Source organism: Thalia democratica, chromosome 9 (assembly GCF_965202585.1).
Source record: "Thalia democratica chromosome 9, ktThaDemo2.hap1.1, whole genome shotgun sequence".
NCBI lineage: Eukaryota > Metazoa > Chordata > Thaliacea > Salpida > Salpidae > Thalia > Thalia democratica.
In genome coordinates this window covers 8,934,037-8,945,369 of record NC_139173.1, presented here as the reverse complement: position 1 = coordinate 8,945,369, position 11,333 = coordinate 8,934,037, and the positions used below count along the sequence as shown (strand labels likewise).

The 11,333-nt window shown below is 28.7% G+C and overlaps 1 protein-coding gene across 1 annotated transcript; it reads left to right on the top strand.

Annotated features, from left to right (window-relative positions):
* The first annotated feature begins 6,715 nt into the window (after nt 1-6,715).
* Nucleotides 6,716-9,561, top strand: LOC145844753 (puromycin-sensitive aminopeptidase-like). The gene is made up of 2 exons (XM_082952173.1): nt 6,716-6,826; nt 7,105-9,561. Exons 1-2 carry the CDS (start codon nt 6,716-6,718, stop codon nt 9,559-9,561), a joined length of 2,568 nt encoding a protein of 855 aa, XP_082808299.1.
* Nucleotides 9,562-11,333: the final 1,772 nt, after the last annotated feature.

Here is an 11,333-nt window from a genome sequence, read left to right as displayed (position 1 = left end):
TTGCGGCTAGCTCTTCAATATTCTTAGTATTAACATTGTAGTTTTTTAAAGTTTTAAATTTATATTTACTTAAGTAAAATCAAACAGTTTAGAGAAATGAAAGTTGTTGTTAACTATTCATTGAAAAGTTCTAATAAACTTTTTATTTTTAGTTACTTATATTTTTTTAGCTATTTCTTTAAACTTTCTTTTTGCAGGTTTTTTTACAATAATGTTATTTTAAGTTTTATTTACTGCATTCAGAACAGTTGCTAGGAAAGAAATACAAGTCATAATGAAGTTATTATGTATGCATTTAAGTGAGTTCTTCATGTGAAATTATTATTATAGTATAATTAAATTTTGTCAATTAAAATGTCAAACAAATTAAACTTTATTCTTTTATGTAGAAAGTTAACTAACAAGTTTACAAAAAGTTGTGCAAAAATTTAGTTTTTAATTTTTAATTGGTTTAAGCCTTTTAAGATTGAGTTTTTGAAAACAGTTTTTTTCATAAATTTAATGCAGAAGCATACACATACAACCTTCCTTTTATTATTAAAGAAGAAAAATGAGAATGAGGTATTAATAATTTGTGTTAGAAGAGAAATTTTTTTTTTAAGATTTGAAAAATACTCAGGGAAGTTTAAGGTTACTCAGGGAAATTTTTGGTCACTCAGGGAAGATTTTTTGCAACAAAGAGTGGCAACCCTGTAAATAGTTTTTTTCATATTTATTTAGCTTTGAGAAATAAATTAGTTGAATTTCGAAAAAAAACTGCTCAAACAAATTTGTTAAATGTAAAAAGTGTTGTTATTGCAATAAAATAGTATTATAACTCATACAAACGTCTTTATTTGCATTCAGTTTATTTATAAAGTGACTAGTAAATCATTTGTTGTCATTTGTTTAATGAATTTTGAGTTTTTATCTAAAATTATAAACGTCTATGTTTTTTGCTTTGTTTGTATTATAATTTCTGTTACAAATCTATCATAAAGTTATTTTAAAGAGATTAAAATTCAGTAACTTTAAAATTTAGGCTATCAAAAAGTTTGAAGCTGTATTAGCTATTTTTTAACAAAAAAATTACCACTTGTACCTTTGTGGTAAGCAAAGTTATTTGAATTTAGTTAAAACTTTAATACGTATAATTGTTAAAATATTCAAATAATTCAAATTAGTTTGTTTTACCTAAGCTTGTACTTTTTTATTTGTTATTTTATATGAGTTGTTTGTTTTGACTGCAACAGCTGTATGTAACAGCTACAACTGTACTTTTTTTATGGAACATTAATTATATATTATTCTTATAGGTTTTCAATTCTGGTGGTATACAACTGCGGTCTGATGTTGTGAAAAGGAAAGAAGAAATTCAGTACCATCTCAAATTTTATATAACTTTCTCGCATTAAATAAATTGTGTTGTGATATAAATTGTTTTATATTCAAAATAAAATTGTAAGCCCCTGGTCTAAAAGTTCAAAAGGCAACTTTTTTTTGAGCCTCTAAATATTTGTTAAGTGCGGAAGTTTGATTATATCCTTTAATCAAATGGTTTTTAAAAGTTGAAAAATTTATTTTTTTTACTCCAACAACCTTGTTTTATACTTAAAATGAAGAAAGTTTATTATCTCCGTACTGCCTGCCTCGACACAGTCAGTAATGTGCTAATCTGTATCCACTTGCCAAACATTTAGTATTATTATTTCTAATAATTTATGGCAACGTGGGAAGTTAAGAGCTATTGGTTTTTGAAAGGAATCCATCATTTAAATTATTCAAAATTGATTTTAATTAGGTACTTAATACTCAATTCAAATTTTACAATGATTTTTAATTAAGTTAAAATTTTAATTGATATACTTTCTAGCTGTTTGCACAAAAACCAGTAAAAAAATCTAGTATAATGTTATTTAGGTTTTGAAAATTAACTTCATTGTACACGTTTTTATTTTCTATCAAATCTTTTTGTACTCAGTTACTAAACCTTTGAGAATAGTTGCGTTTACTTATATGTTTATATAAAGTACCTTACTAGCTTTAATAAAGAAGATTAAAGGATGTTTTTAAACATTGCTGAGATAAAGTCTTGAATAACATTTTTCAAAAATATTTTAGGCTAAATAATACAGTTGAAAAAAAGGAACATTTAGTGTTACTCACACAATTTATTTCTAGTACAAACGTGATTGTTGAAACTACTATTTCAAACGTTCGATATAATGGTACACAGTTTCTTGCTTATGACAAGCTTGATTGATAAAGTTTAATGTAGAGCCTATTCTACTTTGAAAGTGTTGAGTTTTAATTTTTATCTTTTTATAAACTATTTATAACTTGTACAAATTATTGTCATGTTAAATACAAAACCCAAGGATAGAACATTTTATAATAATTCACTGTACATAGGACTCTACATAAGTAAAGTAACAGGTTACGGCAGCCTTTCATAAGTAACGGGCCAAATTCGCTAGAAAAAGTTGCTCGCGGAATATAGAAAAGGCCTTACATGGGCTACAGTTGTTTAAAATAGTTGTAACATCATTATTTTAACTGTACAGGACAAGTACCAGTTGTATTTTAAGAGCCTAAAGGTAAAAACAAACTTATACGTGAAGTTAAGCTTAATATAAGGAAAAGTTTTGCCAAGATTCAAACTCACTTCGTTTGGGTTTGCAGTCAATCTAAAACTAACAAAAGACTTCTTGTAATGACTACTGTTTTAGAAAGTGTGTACTTATTTATGAAGCTTATTAATACTAGAGAGAAAATAACCAAAAAGGTTTTAATAACTTATTCATAAAAAGTTTATGCTTAGTTGAATATAAACCTTTGTTTTTGAAGGTTAGCTTTTAATGAACGTGAAATAACTGTAATTTTTTAAACTTGTGTAAGCTTTTAAACATTTTTTTTATGGTTGAAGTTTTAGTAAATTTAACATAAGAAATTATTCATACTCAGACAGAATTTCTATTTAAAGATCTCATTTCCTTGAAGAATAAAGCAATAAAAGTTAACAGCTTTTCATAGTTTTTACTTATTCCTCAGCGAGCTATTACTAATTCCTATACAGGTTTTCTTAATTCTAGAGTTAGTTGTTATTTATACCTTAAAAATATTCTTTTAACCGTGTTAAAACAAAATTCAAACTATAAAAAGCGCATAGAAGTTTATCCATTATTAGGCTTTAATCTAGTTAAATGTTAAATATTTTTAAAAATTACAACAAAAAGCATATAAAATAGGTTTTAAAATTAATTTTAAGAGAATTTTTTAGAATAAAATTAAGTTGAACTATGAAAACAGAAAACGATTAATATTTTGAATAATAAATGAATGAATATAACTTTTTTTGACCTATTATTACATAGATATGCCGAAATTATTTATAGTCTAAATGTAAACTAAATTAATTTTCCAGTATTTTCATTTTTGTTACTTAATATAAATAACTTCATGTAAATACGAACCATGTTTTTTTACACACAAGGTAAAAAAAAATATCTAATCTTAAGAAATTACTTAAAAAGGCTTTATAATATATGTAGTTACACTTGTTGACTTCACAAAAATTAAATGTGTGAGGTTCAAAAGCTCTAACTTCTAGAAAAATCTTTAAAGTTTAGGTGTAGTCAACCTGCCCCTTTTTTAACGCAGCGCAAAATTAGATTTTTTTAAATAGTTTTTAAAATCTTATAATTTAAATTTTAATTTGAAAAAAATTAACCGCTAGGTGTCGCAAATCCATTAGATTGCACCATTTTGGCTTTAGACAAAAATTATTTTAAAAATTTACGGGATTTTTCACCACACGCTGTCGCTGTTCTGGGTTAGCCTAAAATTTTTTAAATAAGTTAAAGCAAAAAAGTCCTCTGAATTCGCCGTGGGTTATGAAACCCTAAGTTCTCTCATAATACTATGCCCAATAGTTATGTCTCGAGTTATGAGGTCACCACACCACAAACCACAAACGTTCACTTACGCGCAGGCGAATATAAAAAGACTGTTTTCACTTGTGTAGATGATTAAATGAAGTTAGAATTAGAGTAAACTTAGTATAGATAAAGTTCCAGGTTATGTAGTTATATTTTTTGTTAGATTTATGTTTTAGAAGTGTATGAATGTTAAGTCAAGTGAACAGTCATTTTGTTTAAGTTGTTATATTGCACAAACTTAGTATTATAAAAGTTTTTTTTTTAATTTTCTCTTTTTTTCCTTCCTACATTTTTTAAATTAAAAAGTAAATATAGATTTAAATAAATTTATTGAATAGTAATACTATTTTTAGTTGCCACATTTTATATATATATTTTTTTAATGTTGATTTTAAATTTTAATAATTTTTTATACCCTTCCCCTTTTTCAAAAAACTAAAAAGAGAAATATTTGAAAAAAACTAGAACAATACTTTAGTTGAGTTTTTATTCTTAGTATTTTTAAATTTAGAAATGGGTATTATTTTGCAATTTTTAAAGTGACCACTGGTTTTTTGAAATTTGTTTCCAGGTTTTAAAAACTTGTTTGAGGCTTTATGAAAATACTTATTTTTGAGTTTAATTTTAGTTAAAAGTTATGTTTAAAGTAAAAACATCAATTTGCAATTATCAGGGTGACCACTGGCTTTTGGCAAATTATTTCCAGGTTTTTAAAACTTGTTTGAGGCTTTATGAAAATATTTATTTTTGGGTCTATTTTTAGTTAAAAGTTATGTTTAAAGTAAAAATATCATTTTGCAATTATCAGGGTGACCACTGGCTTTTGGCAAGTTATCTCCAGGTTTTTAAAACTTCTTTGAGGTTTAATGAAAATATTTATTTTTGGGTCTATTTTTAGTTAAAAGTTATGTTTAAAGTAAAAACATCATTTTGCAATTATCAGGGTGACCACTGGTTTTTTGCAAGTTATCTCCAGGTTTTTAAAACTTCTTTGAGGCTTTATGAAAATATTTATTTTTGGGTCTATTTTTAGTTAAAAGTTATGTTTAAAGTAAAAACATCATTTTGCAATTATCAGGGTGACCACTGGTTTTTTGCAAGTTATCTCCAGGTTTTTAAAACTTCTTTAAGGCTTTATGAAAATATTTATTTTTGGGTCTATTTTTAGTTAAAAGTTATGTTTAAAGTAAAAACATCATTTTGCAATTATCAGAGTGACCACTGGCTTTTGGCAAATTATCTCCAGGTTTTTAAAACTTCTTTGAGGTTTTATGAAAATATTTATTTTTGGGTCTATTTTTAGTTAAAAGTTATGTTTAAAGTAAAAATATCATTTTGCAATTATCAGGGTGACCACTGGCTTTTGGCAAATTATCTCCAGGTTTTTAAAACTTCTTCCAGGTTTAATGAAAAAACTTGTTTTGGGTCTATTTTTAGTTAAAAGTTATGTTTAAAGTAAAAACATCATTTTGCAATTATCAGGGTGACCACTGGCTTTTGGCAAATTATCTCCAGGTTTTTAAAACTTCTTTGAGGCTTTATGATAATATTTATTTTTGGGTCTATTTTTAGTTAAAAGTTATGTTTAAAGTAAAAATATCATTTTGCAATTATCAGGGTGACCACTGGTTTTTGGCAAGTTATCTCCAGGTTTTTAAAACTTCTTTGAGGCTTTATGATAATATTTATTTTTGGTCTATTTTTAGTTGAAAGTTATGTTTAAAGTAAAAACATCATTTTGCAATTATCAGGGTGACCACTGGCTTTTGGCAAATTATCTCCAGGTTTTTAAAATTCTTTGAGGCCTTATGAAAATATTTATTTTTGGGTCTATTTTTAGTTAAAAGTTATGTTTAAAGTAAAAATATCATTTTGCAATTATCAGGGTGACCACTGGATTTTGGCAAGTTATCTCCAGGTTCTTAAAACTTCTTCCAGGTTTAATGAAAAAACTAGTCTTTGGTCTATTTTTAGTTAAAAGTTATGTTTAAAGTAAAAACATCATTTTGCAATTATCAGGGTGACCACTGGTTTTTGGCAAATTATCTCCAGGTTTTTAAAACTTCTTCCAGGTTTAATGAAAAAACTAGTTTTTGGTCTATTTTTAGTTAACGCTTATGTTTAAAGTAGAAGATTAATTAAAAAAGTATAACAACATTGTAAAAATAATGTAAAGCTACTTTAAATCATGTCTTTAATAAAAAATTTTGATGATGACGAACAATTTTTATCCATGTGATAAACTTTTTTGTATTATCCAAATTTCACTAGTTACTATGTAAAAATTGTTTAAAATCCAGGTTTTTCAGTGATTTTTGTTCAAATTCTAGACTTTTCTTTCAAAATTTCTCAAACTCAACTTTATTTAAGCTAAATTTAATTTTAGGAATCCAGGATAGTGGCCAACTTTAGTCTATAATTTTAAATTGTCAAATTTATGTTAAATTGTTGAAAATATTAATTTCATTGTGAACATTAAATATACTTTTTACTATTACAAATAAAATTTCAGAAAAAAATGCAAAAATTTATAAGTATTCGTATTTTATTTGTTGATTATTTAACAATGTAATAGTTTAAGTATTTAAGTATAGTGCATAACTTTTTAGCATATGCAATGTAGCCTAATTTAGCAATGATAAACTTATTATGTTACACTATGCATATATAGGATTTAAATTTGCACAGTATTGTCTTCAAATATAATATTATATAGATAATTATTTAATGAAAATTACCAACATCTTAAAAAACTATATCTTAACAGACGTAACTATCTAATTAAAATAAATTCTACAATGGAGTTTTCTCGTTTGCCTACCAACGTTACACCTACAAACTACGATGTCACATTGAAACCTTCATTCGAAACTTTTACTTTTGAAGGACACCAATCAGTTGACTTAAATGTAAGTTTTAGTAAAACTTTTATGCTGACAGTAATTATACTCATTAACCACCAAGTTTAATTTGTAAATGAAATTTTTTTTTTATGCTTTATTTGTTGTTTTAGGCTTTAAAAGTATGGTTAAGAATTTTATAATTTTAATTAAGTAATAAACACCTAAACATACTTTTAGCTATTAACATATAACTATTAATAATTAAACCACGCAACATTATAGACCATACCGATAAAAAGTATAATCAAAAACGGATTAAAGACTAAAAATTATTTTTTAAACAGGTCAATGAAGCCACGAATGAAATCAAAATGAACAGCAAAGAATTAGAAATCAAAGAGTGCAGCCTTCAACATTCAGGAGCTACTTTCGTTCCAACTCAGGTGAATCTCAACAAAGATGATGAGACTTGCACTCTTGTTTTCGAAGATGTTATTCCTGTGGGTCCTGCAGTCCTCAGCATGAGTTTCAAAGGAATTCACAACGATGAAATGGCCGGGTTCTACCGCACCAAAGTCACAAACAAGGACGGTGTTGAATATTACAACCTGATCACTCAGTTCGAGGCAACCGACGCCAGACGATGCCTTCCTTGCTGGGACGAGCCTGCATTAAAAGCAACTTTTGATGCTACATTATTTGTACCAAAAGAACTCGTCGCCTTGTCAAACATGAATGTCATCAGCGAAGAAGTTCTTGAAGATCAAGTAACAAAGAAGGTCGTCTTCGCAAAGTCAAAGAAGATGTCAACTTACCTGCTGGCTTTTGTAGTAGGAGCATTCGACTACGTTCAAGGCAAGACTAATGACGGCGTCGAAGTCAAAGTTTACACTCCACCAGGAAAATCAAGTCAAGGAAAGTACCCTTTGGAAGTCACTATCAAATCAGTGGAGTACTTTACAGAGTTCTTTTCCTGCCCATACCCAATGAACAAACTCGATTTGATTGCTATCACCGACTTTGCTTGCAGCGCCATGGAAAACTGGGGACTGATCACTTACAGAGAGTCAGCTCTTCTCGTAGACGAAAAAGAATCTTCCGTAGCGCAGAAATGTTGGGTAACAATCGTTGTTTGCCATGAAGTGTCTCACCAGTGGTTTGGCAACCTGGTCACCATGGAATGGTGGACTCACTTGTGGCTCAACGAAGGGTTTGCAACTTTTATGATGTACGATGCAGGACACATTTGTGACCATGACTTGAAAGTTTGGGAGCAGTACGTTAATGATGTCACAATAAAGGCATTAGATGCTGACAGCCTAGAAAACAGTCACGCTATTGAAATTCCAGTCAATCATCCAGGTGAAATTGGGGAAATCTTCGATGCTATTTCTTACCAAAAAGGAAGTAATATCATAGGAATGATTCACTCTTGGATCGGATCAGATAAGTTCAAAGAAGGCATGAAGGCGTATTTTAAAAAGCATGCATACTCCAACACACAAACAGAAGATTTGTGGAAATGTTTTGAAGATGCTAGCGGCAAGCCAGTTGAGCAGGTTATGTCAACTTGGACCAAACAAATGGGATACCCTGTTATTGATGTGTCTATTGCCAGCCAAAACGACAACTCTGTAACACTTAATTTGTCCAAGAAAAAGTTTTCTATTTCCTCATCTGATGAAAGTGACAGTTTGTGGCAAGTGCCAATCACAATATCCACATCAACCTCTGATGAACATCAATCTTTTATCTTTTCATCAAAGTCAGATCAGATCACAGTAGAAGGTGTCGGTGCAAACGACTGGTTTAAAATCAACCCAAGGTTTATTGGCTTCTACAGAGTGAACTACAGCCAAGATATTTTGTCCAAACTAATTACTGTAGTTGAAAAAGGACAACTTGACTGCTTTGATCGTCTCAACATAGTCAGTGACGTCCATGCAATGGCTACAACTGGTCAAACTTCGTTTGCCACATATCTTGAGTTGCTAAAAGTTTTCAAGGGCGAAAAGGAATATCCAGTGTGGAAAGAGATAATCAAAAGCCTTAGCGCAATGACTAAGCTTATGTGGAATGACGATGAAGCTTCAAACAAGTTTTCCCAATTCAAAAAAGATCTCTTCAGTAGCGTCATGGCCCATGTTGGAATGGAAGCCAAACAAGATGAATCTCATTTGGATGCCAGCTTGAGAGCGCTTCTCATCAAAGCTTCAAACGACGACCAAGTCAACCAAAAGTGCACAGAAATCATGAACAACTTCTTTAAGAACTCAACACCAATCAGTCCCGAAATTCGTGCTTCCGTCTACGAAGTTTACACGTCAAAAGGAGGTCTTGAGGCTTTCAACAAGATGGTAGAGCTCCACAAGAAAGTTGATTCCATGGAAGAGAAGAGTGAAATCGAAGCAGCTCTCGGGTGCGTACAGGGTTTGGAATGTCTCAAACTTGTTCAAAAGTACATGATGTCAAGCCACGTTCGTGACAACGAAAAATACAAGATCTTGTATGGCATGGCAACAGGATCCAAGCTTGGTAGAGATGAATCTTGGAAATTTGTCAAGGAACATTGGGATGTATTTTACAACAAGTTCAAGGGAAGTCCTCACTTAGGCAAGATCGTTGAAGCTTCTACTCCTAACTTTGCCACCGAAGAAATGCTAAAAGAAGTTAAAGAATTTTTGACTGACAAAGTTAAAAAGACTTGTGAGAGAAAATTCAAGCAATGTGTAGAGCAGATCGGGCTCAAAATTCAGTTGTGGAAGCAAAATGGCCAATCCTTGAAGGATTATTTCAACTAAAATTTAATTATTAGCTTTTATAGGACTTTTTCAATGCATTATTTTATCATACATGTGTATGTCGTTTAGAATAAATATATAGAAAATAAAATTAGTTGTTGCTGTGTTTTAAACTTTTAGGTATCAAATTTTTAAAATATTAGTTTTTCAATTGTTAGTTTTTGAGTTTTAATATATTATAGATAAGCTGTTTACGTAAACAAAGTTTTAAAACCCTCAACAAAGGGACGAAATCAAAAAGTTCAGGGCCACAAACATTGTAATGACTGATAAAATCCATATCTTAATCAATGTTTTTCACACTAGACTCCAGAGTAAATATTAAAATCTTACATAAACTTCGTATAATAACCAAACTAAAAGCTCCAACATACATTAAAATAGTATGATATGTAAGATGTAAGTTTTTTAACATGAAGTTTTATTTAAAATAGTTTTTGTTTAATTAGAAAAGAAAACAAAAATTAAAACTACTTATAATTATTAAAAATATTATCATGGACCAGCGATTTTTAACCTGAGGTAAACTTACTCCTGGGGTTAATTCACTTATGTTAGGGGGTAAATTTTCTTTATTACAATTATGTAAGTTAATGATTATACCAATTTATAAGTTAGCATTTAACTGTAAATGTTTTGAAGTCGAACAAACTCTCTAAATATTACGATTTCTTATATTTTCGAAGCTGAAAGTTCAAAAAATCGAGTTTTTATCTTAAAATTTAACACTATTTTGTAGATTGAGGGTAAATTATGTAATAAAATTTAAAAAAAGTGTAAACCACGTAAAAACCGTTGTTTTGGAATATTTCTGAAAAACAAACTAGTTTTAAATATGTTGACAACAAATACTTAAAATGAAATGAAACCTTACTAAACCTTAGAAAATGCTTACCAAATTGAATACTCTTTTCAAGAATCTGCACTAAAAATGTTTATAAAGTAAAAAGCTTAATTTAGCTTTTGATTAATTGGTTGTCCTTACTGTTTTGAAATTGTAACTTACGTCTTTTACAGGTACTTTTGATTTGGTATTAAATGTAAAAGAAAATATGGTTCAACATTGTTCAAAAGTGTTTATTATTTTAATCATATAGTTTATTTTTATTAAATGTAAACGTTTCAAAAATTTATTAATTGGCTATAATGCATTGAAATTTTTCTGTTTAAAAAAAAGAAAAAGTATTTTTTAAATTAAATGTCAATATTGTTGTAACTTACTAAAACTAGTTTTCGAACAATGAATACTTAAAACTAAATAACCACCTTATGTTTTGAAAGTTTTGTGTAAAATAATTTCCTCTAAAACCAACCCAACATGTATACTTGCAAGTTTTGGTATAATTACAGTGGTGAGTATGTTCTGATGATAGTATTATTAACTACAGTTTAGAGTTCAACACAATAGAATACTATTAAACAGTACCATATTATAAGACAAACCATGTGTGTATTTTTAAGTTTGAGATATCAGCAAAATTAAATCTACCTTCTTTAAACAAAAGTTAAGACTTTCAGTTCATAATCAACATATAATTTAGTTGTAGCAGTGATTACCTTTTTTCTTTAATTATTTACAAGTTTTTATACAAAGTTTAAACTGATATACAAACTCAAGTACATAATATCAGAATTTCAGAATTTCAACATATCTTTTTGGTTACAACCACAATATTTATCAAAGTACAACACATTTTTAAAGAGATTGCGTCTCTAATCTATTGTCTAGGATGTTCTCAGGGTTGCCACTTCACCTGGAAAAACCTGGAATT

Bases quoted from the DNA above. Each gene is read 5' to 3' on its own strand.
- LOC145844753 (XM_082952173.1), top strand. From the start codon at position 6,716: ATGGAGTTTTCTCGTTTGCCTACCAACGTTACACCTACAAACTACGAT. The intron at 6,827-7,104 runs GTAAGTTTTAGT...TTTTTTAAACAG, and splicing joins ACCAATCAGTTGACTTAAAT to GTCAATGAAGCCACGAATGA.